We start from the raw sequence: 18,048 nt of genomic DNA, 5'->3' as shown, positions 1-18,048 counted from the left end.
GGAAAAGAGGCGGGAACGGCGGTGGCGGTTACCTGGCAACGGGAGGCGGGGCGAAGGGAAAGGCGCCCAGTTTGTACTGGGAATGGGCCCAGTTTGTACCGGGATGGGGTTGGGGGACCCAGTTCGAACTGAGATGGGCTCAATTCATACTGGGAAAGGGCTGAGGGTCTCAGTTTGTACTGGGAATGGGCCCAGTTTGTACTGGGATGAGGCTGGGGAGCCCAGTTCATACTGGGAAAGGGCTGGGGGTCCCAGTTTGTACTGGGGTGGGCCCAATTCATACTGGGAAGGGGTTAAGGGTCCCAGTTCATAATGGGAAGGGGCTGGGGGTCCCAGTTTGAGCTGGGAAGTGTAATGCACAATAAATGTTTGTTCATTGTCTTTTGTATTATAAAAACAAGGAGTTCTGTTTGAGGAGCGGGAGTTGTGAAAGCTCCCTGCTGAGGTAAGGAGCTGGATAATGCTTGGCTAGACACTATGAAAATTCTTTTGCTTAATGTAACGAAAAAGAGAACCCCCTCCCCTTCTCTCCTTCTGCATCTCAGTTGCCTCTTTTGTTTAAAGACCCTGCTGCAAAGCTCATGTAACCATCTCCTGATCAGTTGCTAACCTAGCGTATCAACATCCTGCCTTCCTGTCTCATGCTGGGCCAAACATGACCTGTCTCAACATGACCAAATAAAAAAAGAAGTTGAACCACAACGCCGAGGAAGACTACGGCCTTCATCTTCACGACCACCAGAGGGACAGAGACGACCCCCTAGCAACAGTGCACGCAGTCGCAGAATATACCAGGATGTGCTGCATTTATATCTTGGAATTACCAAGATATAAAAAGGGACCCTGGCGGGGGTGAGGTGCGCGCCGTTGGCGGAGCCGAGACTCCCCGGCCGCCCAGCGCTGTTTTGCTTGCTGTTGCTTACTCAATAAATTCCTTTCTATTATTAATGCAATGCTCTCTGAAAATTAATTAAGGGGGCAACATATAACAGGAAGGAGGTGGCTCGCGCTAGCTGCAGGTAGTTCAGCGGCTCGACCTTGACGTCATCTGCAAGGAGAAGCATCATCCTCAGTGCCACAGCAAGCCCAAGTTGCTTGCAGCATTCCGAACAAGGTCCTAGAGGAAGGGTCGCTAAGACAAACAGCTCCGGGGCCACGGGGTCTTCTGGGGGAACTCGAGCTCTTCAAGCTCCAGAAATGACTGTCATGGAAAAGACTGAGAGTCATTTCTGGAGAGAGAGGAAAAGTTTATCACTTCTGAAAAATCCAAGGGGTGACAGCACGTTTGTGTGCCCCAGGTGGTGTTTTGATGACCCGAGGAGATGCTCGGGTTCTCCACTCAGATGTAGGAGTGCAGTGGGGAGATTCTTGGGTGCTCCAGTGAGGTGCTTGTGTGTTCCAGGGAGTTGTATGGCAGGGGCAGAAACTTTTGTTAGGAGGGCAGAGGTTTGTGTGTTCCAGGGAGGCTTTTCTTCTGCCCCTGGGATATGCTTATGTGCCCCAGGGAGGTGCTTGTGTGCCCTGGGAATATCCTTGGGCTCTCTAGGAAGGTGCTTGATTCCTCTGGGGTCACTTGTGATTAAGGAGGCATTGGGGAGGCATTGGGGAGGCAAGGACAATCCCCAGACATGGACTGTATATCTCGAAACAAGACACTGGAACTCATGATAAGGAAGCGGCAGACGGACAGAGAAACAAATGTAAGGACTATAAATCTCAAAACTGGACATTGGAATTCATTATAAAGATACAACAAACGGAAGAATTAGCAACAACCAGCGCTTGCAATTAAGAAACGTGCCAATTCAGCAGATTCCTGACCAAAGGTGAAAAGTACACTGTGAGGAAGACTCGGGGTCTTCCTCCCAAAGACCCCTGCCCACGTCCCAAAGACCCCTGCCCACAATTCTTGGGAGGCTCTACGCAGGCGCAAGGTGCCAAAAGGCTAATTAGCATGAGAAGCGAGGGAAGGCGGGGATAGGTAATGCATATGTATAGGTGCTTGTAGAATATTGATAGATTGATTGTATAAATTCAAGACTGCTTTCCGCTTTGGGTATGCACGATAGGTGGAGAGATCCCCCGTGCATCCAGCGCTGCAATAAAGAATATACCACTTAAAGGAATTTCGGCTTCGATCTTTGAATCAGTCTGGCACCCCAGATGGGACGACCTCTCTGCCGGACCGCAGGACCCGCTGGGGACAGGACTCCCTCGGGTACCCCCGGGATTTCCCGGAGGGACTCCTCGACTCACCGGATCACTGCGGAGGCAGACAAGGACCCCATCATTGTAAGTGAGTATATTCTTTATTCTGGTTTGGTTTCCTCTTAGACCGGTCGTCTGGAGCTGTCTGTAAGTCAGAAGGTGATCTTCTGCGAGGCAGTATTTGGTATATACTTTGTGGTTAGCACCATAAGTATATGTTTGGGGACCTTAAGGAAGGAGCTCGCTTTAAGGTCCATCTGGAATTGTGTTGTCTATTTCGGTTTTCTGACCCATGGAATATGGTATTTAACTCTGGTTATTGTTACTGTGATTTTGGCTATTTTTCTGGTGGTAATAGTAGGTTCGTGGCATTGTTATAAGAAAGATATCGTTACGGTGTTACACAGTTCGGTTTTCTGACTTATTGCATGTGGAATTTGACTCTGATTATTGTTATTGTGATTTTGGCAATATTCCTGGTAATAGTAATAGTTTCGTGACATCGCTATTGAAAGATACCTGCATGCCCACATTTTTATAAGTGATATGTGTATTCTGAAAGTGTGAACTGGAAAATGGGGGGGCACACAAGCAGTGAAATTTTAAAGAAAAGTGCGTTAGGATGTGTTTTGAGTCACTGGAAGGATATTGGAGGATCTGCTGGTGGAAGTGTGAACAGGAAAGCATTGATAAAATATTGTAATCAATGGTGGCTGCTTTATAAGCTGGAATGTGGAGAAAAGTGGCCCCTAAATGGAACTTTAAACTCTAATGTTTTGCTACAGTTAATGTTGGTTTTGAGAAGGAGAATAGGATGAAATGTTGTATACTGTTGTTGTTTCAGCATCTTGGTGGGAAAAGGTACGGAATTAAGTTGGCCCCTGACTGAGCCTTTGATGTTGGCATTAGAGAAGTACAGGCTGGAGAAAGATAAAGGAAGTGTTAAAAGGGTTGTTGAAAGTGTTAAAGGTGTTTGAAGTTGAATGAGCAGGGAAAGAGGATGTAGGAATGTTAATAGTTCTGCCTCTGCTCTAGGCAGAGATCTTAAAATCATGGGTGTTAGCCCTTTGGGGCAAATGGATCATGATGGGTCCGAGAGAGAGTTGTTATGGAAACAGAAAAACAGTTAACTCTTAAAACAACCTGAGTTCATGTGCGAGCTCAGATTACCGATGGGACCGCTCAGGGAACTGTGGACAACTGCATTCCCCTGACCGACCCCACTGAGACCCTAATCATCCCTAAAATTATGAACGGCTAAGTAAATACTAAAATCTGGATGAATTGGGAATTGAGAATACGCTTCCAACAAGGTCTAAAAGAAACCCCTATGGAATTTTTGGACCAACTCTGAAATGTAATGAAAATAAATAAATAAATAAATAAAACAAAACGGTTTGGACCTGGCTTCGGAGGACAAATTGACTAACCTTTTTTTAGGGTAATCATTGGTCCCTGATTTCAACAGGAATAATGGGGACCTGGGGAATCTACCCTAGTGGATCCTCCACTGATTATAATGAAGCTAGGGGAGGAATGGAAGTGAAATTTCTTATTGATATGGGGCAACGTATTCAGTTCTAAATCAAGCATTAATGCCTTCACAGAATTATTATGTTAGGGTAAAAGGTGTGTTGTGGTTTAACCCGGCTGGCAGCTAAACACCACGCAGCCGTTCGCTCACCCTCCCCCTCCCTCTATGGGACGGGGGAGAGAAATGGAAAGTGAAGCCCGTGAGTTGAGATAAAGACAGTTTAATAAGACAAAATAATAATAATAATAATAGTAATAATACAATGATGATAATAGTACCACTACTAATAATGTGTACAAACAAGTGATGCACAATGCAATTGCTCACCACCCGCTGACCGATGCCCAGCCTAACCCCGAGCAGTCCGGCCCCCTCCCCCGGCTAGCCACCCCTATATATTGTTTAGCATGACGTCAGATGGTATGGAATACCCCTTTGGCTAGTTTGGGTCACCTGTCCTGGGTCTGTCCCTTCCCAGCTCTTACTGCACCCCCAGCCTGCCTGTTGGCAGGACAGAGCAAGAAGCTGAGATGTCCTTGGCTTAGTATAAGCACTGCTCTGCAACAATTAAAACATCAGGGTGTTAATCAACACTCCTCTCATCCTAAGCCAAAACGTAGCATTCTACCAGCTACTAGGAAGAAAATTAACTCTATTCTAACTGAAACCAGGACAAGGTGTAACCGAAAAGGCTTATTTTTGTGAACCTTTGAAGTACAAGTTAGGGAAACAATGGGGCATACACAGATTTTTATATACGCCTAACTCCTCATGGGCACTCTTAGGTAGAGATTTATTAGAGCAATTAGGCGCAGAAATTGTCGTTGAAAAAGGGAAAATGAAATTAAGAATAGGAGAAGAACAACTAATAAATGTGTTAAGCTTGGCACTAATACAAACTGACCCTAAAAGTGAAATACCTTTAGAGATCACAGATCAATATGTCCAGGAGTTTGGGCTACCGAAGTCCCTGGAAGAGCAAAAATGTGACCTTAATAATTATTAAATTAAAGCCAGGAGAGAAACCCGTTAAGGTTAAGTAATATCCTTTGAGGATAGAAGATAGGAAAGGAATTAAAGAGATAATTGATAAATTTTTACAGTATGGATTATTGATTGAATGTGAATCAGAATACAATACACCCATATTGCCAATTAAAAAGGCAGATGAAAAAAGCTATAGGTTAGTTCAGGATTTGAGGGCCATAAGTAAAATCACTGAGGATATACATCCAGTAGTGGCAAACCCTTATACTTTGCCGACTAAATTAAAGAATAGTCAAGTCTGGTTTACCGTACTGGATTTAAAAGACGCCTTCTTCTGCCTAGGCTTAGCCACAGAAAGCCAAAACCTATTTGCCTTTGAATGGGAAAATCCCAATTCAGGCAGAAAGACGCAGCTTACGTGGACAATACTACCTCAAGGATTCAAGAATAGCCCCACTATTTTTGGAAACCAATTAGCAAGGGAACTCGAAACATGGATGCCTACGGACACTGAAGGTGCTTTGTTACAATATGTAGATGATCTCTTAATAGCTACCGAGACTAAAGGGAGCTGTATTCAATGGACTATAAGTTTTCTTAATTTTCTGGGTTTAAAATGGATATCAAGTCTCTTGACAGAAAGTCCAGCTGGCTCAACAAAGTGTGACCTATCTGGGATTTGAAATTTCGGGAGGACAACGAGAACTAGGAACTGAACATAAGGATGTCATTTGCCGGACTCCAGAACCTCAAATGGTAAAGGAGCTACAAACCTTTTTAGGAATGACAGGTTGGTGTCGCCTTTGGATTTATAATTATGGACGATTGGTAAAGCCTCTATGTGAATTGATAAAGATTAACCAGTCAAAGTTAGTCTGGACTGGAGAAGCACAAAAAGTCTTTAAACAACTTAAACAAGAATTGATGATTTTAAAACATCAAGCAATATTAGTAGAACAAGATGATGTGGGAATTGTGGTCATTAACATCGTAAATCCAGCTTCTTTCCTTAGTGGAACTCTGGATCAACCCATAACCCATGACTGTATAGAAACAATGGAGACTGTGTATTCTAATCAACCCGATCTTAAGGAAGAACTTTTAGAAGATGCTGACGAATCTTGGTATACTGATGGAAGCAGCTTTGTGAAACAAGGACAACGTAAGGCAGGGTACGCCGTTACAACCACTCAACAGGTAATCAAGTCCAAACCATTACCCCTGGGACGTCCACCCAGAAAGCAGAGACAATTGCTCTTATGCGAGCACTGGAACTAGCAGCAGGAAGGAAAATAAATATTTGGACAGATTCTAAATATACATTCGGCATGGTACATGCTCATGGAGCAATTTGGAAAGAAGAAATTTTAAAATTGTTAGAGGCTGTAAAACAACCAGAAAAGGTAGCTATCATGCATTGTCAGGGACACCAAAAGGGGAACACCGATTTTGAAATTGGAAATCGATTGGCAAAGGCTAAGCGCGCAGCTGAAATAACTGAGGTGAAGGCATTGTCTTTGATACCAGACGGTAAAATCCAAACTATATCCAAATTATACAAAAGAAGACTTAAAATTAATTGAAGATTTGAAAGGTAAAATGAAACCAGATGGACGAGTATATTTAAAAGATAACCACATAATAATACCCTCTAATTTGACATGGCTCATAGTTCTTACAGAACACGATAAAACACATTGGGGAGCTGGCACACTGCATAAGAGCCTGAGTCAGACATTAGTGGAACAAAATTTATATACAACAATAAAACAAGTAACTCAACAATGTAGCATTTGCTTACAAAATAACCCCAATACCAAGAATAGAATAAAATTTGGAATAATCAGTAAAGGAAATTATTTGGGGCAACTGTGGCAAATTGATTTTTCAGAACTCCCTAGAAAAGGGGGGTATTGTTATTTACTGGTTCTGACTGACATGATTTCAGGAAGGCCTGAAGCCTTTCCCTGTCGAACAAACAAAGCAAGAAGAAGTGGTTAAAGTCTTGTTAAATGAAATAATACCATGCTTTGGGATTCTAGTAGCAATGTCTTCTGATAGAGTTTCACATTTTTGTGTGCAAGTGGTACAACAGATAAGTAAGATTCTAAAGATATTCTAAAGACAACTGCATGCTCTTTATAGACCGCAGGCAAGTGGACAGGTAGAAAAAATGAAACATTTAATTAAACAACAAATAGCTAAAATCGGACAAGAATCTAATTTGTCATGACCTCAATCCCTCCCTTTAGCATTACTTAGAATTTGAGTTAAACCTAGAATAAAAGGGAATTTGAGTCCCTTTGAAATCTTATATGGAAGGCCGTATCCATTTCTATTTAGTGGAGAGGATCGAACGCAGTTAGGATTAGAATATTTATATGCATATATAACTGAACTTCAGAAATAATTAAATAAAGTACATAAATTTGTTCTCAGGACCTGGGCTAGACGGTTGGATCAACCAATCCACCCTTTTAAGCTCAGGGATTATATATATAAAGACTTTTTCAGGACAACCCCTAGAGGAAAAACGGAAGGAAAGTGGACGGGACCATACCAGGTATTACTGACAACACACACCGCCATTAAGATTAAGGAGCAAGCAGCTTGGATCCACAATTCAAAGGTGAAAAAGGCCCCGGCGAGGATATGGACCACGACCCCAACTGGAACAGCAAAATTGCGTTTTTCCAGATCCTAATGATTGTGGGGGTGTGGTTGTCAGATTTGGGATGGGCAGTTTGGGATGAGAACTTACACCTGTCCCTGATACAAACAATTTCTCAAGTAATTAATAAGACAAACTGTTGGGTATGCACCCATCTGCCACAGCATGGGAATAAGGGTGTATCGTTAATCAGGATTCCCTTGCCTGCAAACTTACCTTGGACTAATTTGTGGGAAAACACATCTTGGGGTCAAAAATATGAAGAAGTTTTGGAACTAGAAGTTAGTAGCTTCGTGCCATTGGAATCTTACTATGTATGTGTACAAAGGTGTAACCCGCCTAAGGGTATGGGAAAACAGGATTGTATAAATACGGATACTACTTATGTGGGAAATCAGACATCTTGTAATCAAACAATTGATATTAGTACAACTAGCAGTTGGGCAAATTCAACCAGCTGGCCAGTTCCAGAAGGAAAAGGGTGGTATTGGCTATGCAATGATACAGCCCGTAAGGTCTTGCCCGAGAATTGGAAGGGAACTTGCACTCTTGGAGCAGTAGTCCCCAATTTGACCATACATGATGTAGCGCCTCGAGGTTATTTGAGAAATCATATCCGGAGAATTAGACGAAAAATTAACAATCCATTGATAGAGAGACACACCGCTTTTCATAGTTTTGTTCGATGGTTTATCACATGGTTAGGAGTGAGTGAATTGGAAAAGGCGATAGTTAATATTTCTGCAATTATGGAGAAGTTAGAAAACAAAACTCTGGATGCTATAAAGGCTCAACAAGAAGAGATATCTAGTTTATCACAGGTAGTATTACAAAATCGGATGGCCCTAGACTTGTTACTGGCCGCTCAAGGGGGAGTCTGTACAGTAATAAACACAAGTTGTTGTGTGTATGTAGATCAGAGTGGAAGGATCTCTACCGACCTGGAAGAAATATGGAAGCAGACAAGGGTCCTACATGAGATCAGTAAAGATGATCTTTCATGGAGTTTTAGTGAAATATGGAATAAGTTAACCTCCTGGTTGCCCAACTTCCAATGGCTGAAACAAGTGTTCATTGCTCTAATCACATTAGTAGTGTTAGGAATATTTGTGTGCATGTTGTTTAGATGCCTGCTTTGTTGTGTTACTGTAAATAATGAAAGTATCTGATGCAAAAGAATTTGCATGGGAAAAGAAAAGGGGGGATTGATTAAGGAGGCATTGGGGAGGCATTGGGGAGGCAAGGACAATCCCCAGACATGGACTGTATATCTCGAAACAAGACACTGGAACTCATGATAAGGAAGCAGCAGACGGACAGAGAAACAAATGTAAGGACTATAAATCTCAAAACTGGACATTGGGATTCATTATAAAGATACAACAAACGGAAGAATTAGCAACAACCAGCTCTCGCAATTAAGAAACGTGCCAATTCAGCAGATTCCTGACCAAAGGTGAAAAGTACACTGTGAGGAAGACTCGGGGTCTTCCTCCCAAAGACCCCTGCCCACGTCCCAAAGACCCCTGCCCACAATTCTTGGGAGGCTCTACGCAGGCGCAAGGTGCCAAAAGGCTAATTAGCATGAGAAGCGAGGGAAGGCGGGGATAGGTAATGCATATGTATAGGTGCTTGTAGAATATTGATAGATTGATTGTATAAATTCAAGACTGCTTTCCGCTTTGGGTATGCACGATAGGTGGAGAGATCCCCCGTGCATCCAGCGCTGCAATAAAGAATATACCACTTAAAGGAATTTCGGCTTCGATCTTTGAATCACTTGGAACCTCCGGAGTTGGCTGGGTCCAGCAGAGAGCAGGTTGTGTGCTCCAGGGAGTTGCTGGACTGCACTAAGTGTGTTGTTCAGTGCTTTAGGGAGGTTCTTGGTTGTCCCGACAAGATGCTCGTGTTCCACAGGGAAGGGGATGAGTGACCCAGAGGCAGGTGCTGGTTGTCCCCAGGGAGGTGCTTGCCTACCATGGGAAAATGCTTGTACACCCAAGAAGATCCTTTGCTCCTCCAGGACGTTGCGTGATTTACCCAGGGAGGTGTTTCTCTGACCCGGGGCAGGATAGGATTTCTTCATAGAGGTGCTTCATCAATGGAGGGAATTCCTTGGTTCTTGAAAGATCTTCTGGGGTGACCTATGCAGGTGCTTGGCACCCATGGGGTTATTCTACTGTTCCCCAGGGAGGTGTTTCATTCTTCCAAGGAGGTGCTTGGGTTCTCTATAGAGGTTCCTGGGTTCCTCCAAGAAATGCTTGTATGCCTTTGGGCGATGTCTTAGAGCATCAGCAGGAGATGGATTCACAGCGGAAATTGTTCAGGTGAACCCACCTAGAGTTGGGATCTCCCGTGAGGTGCTGGAATGCCCTTGGAAGATGCCTGAGAGGGAAAAGGTAGTGCTTAGGTGTCCTGGGGAGATGCTTGTCTACTCCAGCTCAATGCTCACGTGTCCTGCAGGAAGTATTTCTGATTTCAAGAGGTGCCTATATTCCCTGGGGAGATACTTGGGTGCCATGGAGGGTGCTTCAGGAAGATGCTTGTATTCCCAGGGGAGACTTTTACTTTCCCCAGGGACATGTTTGGCTTCTCCAGGGAGTTGCCAGAACGCTCCTTGGAAAAGACGGCTTGATCAGAGGACTTGTGCCGAGGTCCTGCTAGCAAGACTGGTGGTCTGGGGAGATTGCTGGGTGCTCCAGGGAGATGCCTGTGTGCTGCACGGAGAAGCCTGGGCATCCTTGGGATGTGCCTGTGTGCCTAATGGAGATGGTGGTGTGAATCAGGGCAGTGCTTTGCTACGGTGGATGAAGCGACACAAGCAGTCTGGCTGTGCTCTTTATTTTCCATTCAGGGGTGGAAAGCGGGAGAGCTTCCCAGCCCCTTTGCTCAGAGCTCCGCTGCTGCCTTCAGCATTCCCAGCACCTTCCCCTCCGTTGCGGTACCAGCATCTAGTGCTAGGGAGTCAGAAAGAAAAGAGGATGATCAGGTTGTGTACAGGCTGAACGCAGAGAAATACTGCAGGCTTAGCTCGGGCCGTGCACGTAGGGGTCTGCTTCCCATGAAGCTTCAAGGTTGCCGTCAGCTGCGACAGATGCCTAGTGCCCAAGCTCATGACGAGGTCCGCAGGGGTGCAGCTCATCAGCCTGGGGCTGAGGCAGGGGGAGCGGAGGGCCCCGGAATGCCCTCTCTGTCCCAGTGCTGCCCCCACGGGAAGGACGGGCCTCGCAGCAGCGGGAAGCACCATCCCTTTCTGGAGATACTTACCAGGGGAGCCGCTGCTGCTCTTGCCGCAGCCGCTTTTCCTCCGCAGCACTTGTGAACACCCTTTGTTGACTGCGATGCGGCTCCGACCTTTTCAAAACTTGCAGTGCTCGTGGGGAAAGGTGGCTGCAACACCAGGACAAAGGGATCCCTCAGCCTCTGCCAGACACCCCTTCTGCCTCTCCCCTCATCCAGACCCTGCACCCACGCGGTGCCACGTGCACCCACCCTTCCGCCCTGTGATGAGTTTTAGGCCTTGGCGGTAACCAAGGTCATGCCCGCTTTAGGAGAAAGCCAAGGGTGTCATAGGCAAGCCCAGGACTCAGGGACCGGGCTGCTGGACATCTCCTGACATCGCTCAGCAGCTACTTGAGTGCCCCAGCACGTGAACGCAGCCGGCACACACTTACTCAGGCTGGAGGCTCTCCAGCTTGGCTGCTGCTCTCCACTCCTCTTCTGGGGCAGGGATCTGAACCTTCCTCCACCTCCTCATGACCTCCTTGCTCCTGGGCTGGTCTGGGGGATGGGGAATCCAATCATATTGCCTGGTGACCTGATGCAAGGAGAAGACGCTCTCATCAGACAGGACTGGACACACGGCTGCTGTTTCCCAGAGGACCCCTTGAAAGGACCCTGCAGCAGGACCTGGGAAGCAGGCGACTCAGCACTGCCGGCCCACGTCTGGCTGCTGCTTTGATCCCTCGCTTTCTGCTGACAGCCTCTCCCTCACAGGGAGGAGCAGGCAAAGCCCTGCCCTGCGCCCTGGTGCCCGTCCTGCTCCCACCACCCTGGGACCTGCCCCCCTCGGAGCCCTGGCGGGGAGGATCGCTGCTCTTCTCAGCGGTGTTGGTCACTGCCAGTACCTGAGGTGTCTCTCGGTCCTCCCCCTGAGACCAGGCTCCCCAAGCAGCCATTTCTGCCCGGGCTTGCTGTATTCGCTTTTGGTACAAGGGCCATGAGCTCTTTGTTTGGTCCCACTGCGAGGACAGGTTCCAGACCTCCTGGAGGAAAACAAACAAAAAACACAACAGCAGACAGGATTGGTCTCAGCTGTTGGACCAAAGACCTCTGCCATCAAAGACCCAGAAAGCCCTCATTCCTTTTCCATTGCCCCTGGTCCAAATGAAGCGGCTCATGGCAACACGGGAGGCAGCAAGAGGCAGGGAAGGTGTGCGGGACACCACCTTCCATCTCCCGAGGAAGAGAAGAAGGAGGTAACAAGTGTGAAAATGAACGCATCCCAAGGGTCCGGCTTGGGATCGCTCCACACAAAGAGGCTTTAGTACAGTCCCAAACCGCGTGGTCATTGCAGCAAGGCAGAGCAGGTACCTGCACCAATCTCTGAGAGGCTTCGGGAGTAGGGAGCGCAGTGCTGGTGGACTTGGCTTGAGGAGCTGGTTCCTGCCTGTCTGTCTTCTTTGTCCTGGGGGAGCTGCCTGGACACGGGGGGAGCACACTGCAGACACCGGGAGGCTGCATGAGCCCAGGGGAATTCGGTCTCCAGTCCGCGCTCGCAAGCTGCGTCAGCCTCTGCAGCAGACGGCAGTTCCGCAGCGAATGGGTGTTGGACTGGCCGTGTTCGCTTCAGCAGACACAGAGAGAGCCAACCGCGAAGCAGTGGCACCAGCTGCCTTCAGGAAGGCTCGCGATGCCCGTATCCAGGCCCTCTGTGGTGGCAGAAGGAGAGGAGCAGTGTCTTGTGCAAGGACAGGATCCTAGAGACACCAATACAGCCCACCCGGGCTTATGGGTGGAAAGCAGATTATCGCTGGGGAGCCAGCAACATCGGAGAACGCCACCAGGCAAGGAGGGCAGGCATGCCACCTCCCTCCCTCGGCACTCTCTTGTGCCTGCCACAAAGTCTGGGATATCGTTTGGAAAGAAACGTTTCCATCTGGTATCACAGCTCCTTAGGCTGGAAGAAGCTGCGGGGCAGCTGGAAGAAACTGCAGGGGACGTTTGCTCCCACAGACAAAAAGATGGACTCTTGCAATGTGGGGGGGTCCTGAAGGGACAAGAGCTTCTGCAACAAGGCTCTGCATCCAGCTCCCCCAAGGATCAGGGCCCTGGTGGAAAATGAAGCTGGCGTGCCAGTCTCAGGCAAACGTGCTGCACGCTTGCCATCCGTGGAGAGAGCGGCCTCCTCCGGGACGGGTGTCAGGAGCCTTTCTGAGTCCCTGCGCCTCGTGGGTCCAAAGGGGACATCTCTCCTGTGTGGAAGACGATGGTCTCTTGCACACACTCCTGCACCATGTACAGTGGGAAGGAGGTGGCTTGCGCTAGCTGCAGGTAGTTCAGCTGCTCGACCTTGACGTCATCTGCAAGGAGAAGCAACATCCTCAGCGCCACAGCAAGCCCAAGTTGCTTGCAGCATTCCGAACAAGGTCCTAGAGGAAGGGTCGCTAAGACAAACAGCTCTGGGGCCACGGGGTCTTCTGGGGGAACTCAAGCTCCACCCTGACCGTTGGAGACAATCCTCTGCTTCTCCCAGGCCTTTCCAAAGAGCAGGGAGAACAAAAAGGTCTCTTCCAACCTAGAAATTCTGTGATTCTGTGAAATCCTTCCGGACATGGGGCAGGAAGAGGGGGGCTGCTGCCTTCTCACCAGGGAGGATCTCAGGGGGACAGTACATGTCCTCCAGCCACCCCTCATCAATGTCCAGCTGGAAGAACGGTTTTCGAATCAAGAGCCGCTTTTGCTTGACGTGGAATTGCTCTTGGAGAACAGCAAAGGTCCCGAGTCCCGCAACCTGAATAGCCTGCACACAGAGAAGACAGAAAGGCTGAGGAGGGAGTTCTTGAGAGACGGGAAAAGGGATGACTGTCAGGGCAGGGGGACACTGCTCTGTGCCCTGCCTGCTCCTGAGGGACAATGGGGCAAGGTGGGGCACTTTGGAAAGCTTTGGAGAAGAGCCGCATCCTCCGTTTCTTTCATCACCCCCCTCCCAGGATTTGCCACCATCCCTTGGCTAGGGAAGAGCCCAGAGGTTTCCAGCACACGGCTTAGGCCTGGGACTGATTATCCTAGGCACGGACCCAGGATATTCCCCCATCTCTCTGCTCGCCCTCTCCACTCAGGCCGCAGGGCCTTGCTTGCTTGTGCCCGTGCTACCAGTGTTCCACGTTGACACGAAGCAGATGAACTTTTGTCACCAGGAGGGATGAGGAACAAAGCCTTTGTCCTGTCAGCCCCATCTCACAGTCACACCCAGGCACAAGGCTGCCAGGCTGTCCCCGTGCCTGTGGCAGTGTGCCGCTCTGTCAAGCCACGAGGAGCACGGCAGGAGCATCCAGCCCTATTGCTTCTGCCATGAAATGGCCGCCTTTCTGCCCCTGCCGGGCTTCTCGTGCATTGGACACCACAAAGGAAAGGGAAGACGAGGTGCTGAGGCACAGGGAGCGAGCAACGCAACAGCGGGGCCGGGCAGGGGGGCCCCGGGCACACCGGCCACGTCCCCCCCTCAGCCCCGGCCCGCCCAGCACCCCTAAGATGGCGGCGCCCGCCCCGCCTGCTCAGGCGGTCGCACGGTTGCCATGGCAGCGAGCCCCAGCCAGCCGGCAGAGGGTGGGGCTCCCTTTGCCTGGCGGCTCTGGCAGCCAATCGGAGCCCAGCCTGGGGAGAGGCGAGCCCTGAGGGAGGAGCGGGAGGGAGGAGGGGAAGCGCTTGGGCCTGGCTGTGACTGGGAGATCGGGCTGACGGGACCAAGGCTTTGTTCCTCAGCCCTTCTTGGGAAAAGAGTTCATCTGCTTCATGCCAACGTGCAACACTGCTAGGGCCTCGTGATGAAACGTGGCCTTCTGTCTTACATACCCTTGGGTAAGCACAAGGCCAAGAGAAACAGAGTGCTTATCTTGCAAAAGAACGGTGTTGAGAGAGGGTTTGAAGGGTAAACCTTGAGACTCGGGTCTGGGAGATAAGAGAATGGGGGGAGGTTTTCTTGAGATAACTGCTGACTATTGCACGAGACACAACTTTCTGACATTCGGCCCAGAGCCTACTAAATCAGGAGAGGGGGGAAGCTGAAGAACGACCGAAGGACAAAGCCTGGGAGGAAGACTACGAGCCTTCAGTACGGGTGACCCCCAGAGGGACCACTGGCAGTAATCCTCCTGGTGTTGCACGGGGCATGGCATCCCTTTTCCGTCACGTTCACGCATGGGGTTTGTTGTCAAGCTTCCCGCAACACCAGAAAAGGTAGCCCAAATTCCCAGCAGCATGGGAGCAAGAAGCACAACCACAATGCCCCTCCTCGCCAGGTGAAGACACTCGTAGCCGAAAGTCAGCATGAGTTAACCAGGACCCAGTCTCTTCAGGATTTAGCCCGGACTGGATGCTGAGCGTGGAGACCCGACCGCGCACGTTCCAAAGGAGGAGGTGGGAAGCCAAGGGCTGCGGAGGAAATGCACTCACCTTGGGAACATCTGGATTGCACGAGCGGTGGTCTCTCCACTCAAGGCAGTTGGGTGTGCCGGCCACAATCTCTGCAAAGAGACACAGACCTGCTGGAGGGTTTCTGAGGCAGTTTTCTCAGGGCTCTCATTGACAGGAAGCAAACCTGTCTCCCAAGCCAAAAGAAAGCCTTCTCTCCAAAACCCTCCTCCAAAGCCTCTTCCATCCACCTTTGTTCTGCTCTGGAGGAGCATGGCAGAATATTGAGGCTGTACAGTAACGCTGCCAGCCTTTTGCAGCGGCCAGCATCCAGACGCTCAGAAGAGCTAATGGAGAAAGCAGCTAATGGGGCAGGCGTGGGGAAAGGCATCTGACTGGCCTACCATGTCCAGGCTGGCCAACAGCGGTCGGATTGATCACCCTTCCACAGGATTCCCAAAGAAATTGAAGTAGCCCTCAAAACATCACCAGCTTACACTGTGGAGCATTGCAACGAGGTCTGCAGCGCTCTCCAGATGTTTAACACAGTCTGGATAAAACTTCATGCACAGGAAACCATCTTCACCGGTCAAAACACCGATGTCCCTAAAGGCAAAGGGGACGTGCTCCTTGTTCTTCAGGAGGCAACAGTACAAGACGATGGTCTCTTGCACACACTCCTGCACCAGGTACAGTGGGAAGGAGGTGGCTTGCGCTAGCTGCAGGTAGTTCAGCTGCTCGACCTTGACGTCATCTGCAAGGAGAAGCAACATCCTCAGCGCCACAGCAAGCCCAAGTTGCTTGCAGCATTCCGAACAAGGTCCTAGAGGAAGGGTCGCTAAGAGAAACAGCTCCGGGGCCACAGGGTCTTCTGGGGGAACTCAAGCTCCACCCTGACCGTTGGAGACAATCCTCTGCCTCTCCCAGGCCTTTCCAAAGAGCAGGGAGAACAAATCCTTCCGGACATGGGGCAGGAAGAGGGGGGCTGCTGCCTTCTCACCAGGGAGGATCTCAGGGGGACAGTACATGTCCTCCAGCCACCCCTCATCAATGTCCAGCTGGAAGAACGGTTTGCAAATCAAGAGCCGCTTTTGCTTGACGTGGAATTGCTCTTGGACAATAGCAAAGGTCCCGAGCATCTCCTCAGGTCATCAAAACTCCACCTGAGGCACACAAACTTGGGTCCCGCTGGGCTCGGGACAATGTGGCAGCCAGGACTCCTGGGTCCTGATGCTAGGGCTGTCCTCAGCCCCAGGGCTCCTCTGGGCATGGCTCAGCCTCCTCGTGATGGGGACAATCCAGGGCCAGGTTTCCCTGGGAGCTGCTGCCTCTTTGGGATCTGGCTCTTGGAGGAAAGACCTCTGGTGTCCCAGAGACTGGTGTGGCCTGCAGCTCCCACAGGCCTCTCAGGAATGTCCCAGGAATGCCCGCATGGTGTTTTTCTGGGGGGCTCGCATATGCCTGCATGTGTCCTCGCCTGGGTGAGGTGCTTGCCAAGAGGTGGTGAGCTGGCTGACCTGGAGCCTGACCTGGCTTTTCCTTGCTTTCCAGAGACTGAGGCTATCTGGGATGCTGTATCCGAGCAAATTCTGGAAGCGCTGAAGCGGGATAAGGTGGGCTGGTGTCCTGGGCCCTGCAGAGCAATCCCTACCCGAGCACTGAGACTGCCCAGGGTGCCCGGAGCAGCTTGCTGGCCAGCTGGGAGAGAAACCAAGGCCAGATCTGCTCTGCTTCTCAGGGGTTTGGCACACCCTAGGGCTTCACTCTTCCGTGCTGCCTGAGTGGAGAGGGCGAGCAGAGAGATGGGGGAATATCCTGGGTCCGTGCCTAGGATAATCAGTCCCCGGCCTAAGCCGTGTGCTTAGGCCTATGCCTAGGGAATCAGTCCCTTGGCCTAGGCATAGGGAATCCGTGTGTGCCGGCTGCGTTCACGTGCTAGGGCACTCGAGTAGTGCCCCAGCACATGAACCATGCCTTTCTGGACACCTAAGCACTACCTTCTCCCTCTCAGGCATCTTCCAAGGGCATTCCAGCACCTCACAGGAGATCCCAACTCTAGGTGGGTTCACCTGAACAATTTCCGCTGTGAACCCATCTCCTGCTGATGCTCTAAGACATCGCCCAAAGGCATACAAGCATTTCTTGGAGGAACCCAGGAACCTCTATAGAGAACCCAAGCACCTCCTTGGAAGAATGAAACACCTCCCTGGGGAACAGTAGAATAACCCCATGGGTGCCCAAGCACCTGCATAGGTCACCCCAGAAGATCTTTCAAGAACCAAGGAATTCCCTCCATTGATGAAGCACCTCTATGAAGAAATCCTATCCTGCCCCAGGTCAGAGAAACCTCCCTGGGTAAATCACGCAACGTCCTGGAGGAGCAAAGGATCTTCTTGGGTGTACAAGCATTTTCCCATGGTAGGCAAGCACCTCCCTGGGGACAACCAGTACCTGCCTCTGGGTCACTCATCCCCTTCCCTGTGGAACACAAGCATCTTGTCGGGACAACCAAGAACCTCCCTAAAGCACTGAACAACACACTTAGTGCAGTCCAGCAACTCCCTGGAGCACACAACCTGCTCTCTGCTGGATCCAGGCAACTCCGGAGGTTCCAAGTGACCCCAGAGGAATCAAGCACCTTCCTAGAGAGCCCAAGGATATTCCCAGGGCACACAAGCACTTCCCTGGGGCACATAAGCATATCCCTGGGGCAGAAGAAAAGCCTCCCTGGAGCACACAAACCTCTGCCCTCCTAACAAAAGTTTCTGCCCCTGCCATACAACTCCTGCAGCACAGAAGCACCTCCCTGGAACACCCAAGCACCTCACTGGAGCACCCAAGAATCTCCCCACTGCACTCCTACATCTGAGTGGAGAACCCGAGCATCTCCTCGGGTCATCAAAACACCACCTGGGGCACACAAACTTGCTGTCACCCCTTGGATCCTGCGACACAGGCCCTGAGCCCGGCACAAGGATGGAGATAGTCCAGCAGCCAAATGCCCCCCTACACCTGG

The 18,048-nt window shown here is 49.9% G+C and overlaps 1 protein-coding gene and 1 long non-coding RNA gene across 2 annotated transcripts; one reads left to right on the top strand and one right to left on the bottom strand.

Annotated features, from left to right (window-relative positions):
* The first annotated feature begins 3 nt into the window (after positions 1-3).
* LOC137847145 (uncharacterized) lies at positions 4-9,156 on the top strand. Its single transcript, XR_011090810.1, has 2 exons — positions 4-778; positions 8,600-9,156. It is a non-coding gene; the product is annotated as an uncharacterized lncRNA (long non-coding RNA).
* A 407-nt stretch (positions 9,157-9,563) lies between these two features.
* On the bottom strand, positions 9,564-13,148 carry LOC137847128 (uncharacterized). Its single transcript, XM_068665421.1, has 5 exons — positions 11,994-13,148; positions 11,528-11,665; positions 11,075-11,217; positions 10,668-10,790; positions 9,564-10,357 (listed from the first exon to the last, which is right to left on the bottom strand). The coding sequence occupies exons 1-5, from the start codon at positions 12,141-12,143 to the stop codon at positions 10,240-10,242; spliced, it is 672 nt and encodes a 223-aa protein (XP_068521522.1). The 5' UTR covers positions 12,144-13,148; the 3' UTR covers positions 9,564-10,239.
* Between the last annotated feature and the right edge of the window lie 4,900 nt (positions 13,149-18,048).

The sequence above is a fragment of the Anas acuta genome, chromosome W (genome assembly GCF_963932015.1).
Source record: "Anas acuta chromosome W, bAnaAcu1.1, whole genome shotgun sequence".
NCBI classification, from domain to species: Eukaryota; Metazoa; Chordata; class Aves; order Anseriformes; family Anatidae; genus Anas; species Anas acuta.
This window is presented reverse-complemented; position numbering and strand designations above follow the sequence as displayed.

Bases quoted from the DNA above. Each gene is read 5' to 3' on its own strand.
- LOC137847128 (XM_068665421.1), bottom strand. From the start codon at position 12,143: ATGCAGCCTCCCGGTGTCTGCAGTGTGCTCCCCCCGTGTCCAGGCAGC. The intron at 11,666-11,993 runs GTACCTGCTCTG...GTTTTCCTCCAG, and splicing joins CCTCTCAGAGATTGGTGCAG to GAGGTCTGGAACCTGTCCTC. The intron at 10,791-11,074 runs GTAAGTGTGTGC...CTGGTGTTGCAG, and splicing joins CTGGAGAGCCTCCAGCCTGA to CCACCTTTCCCCACGAGCAC.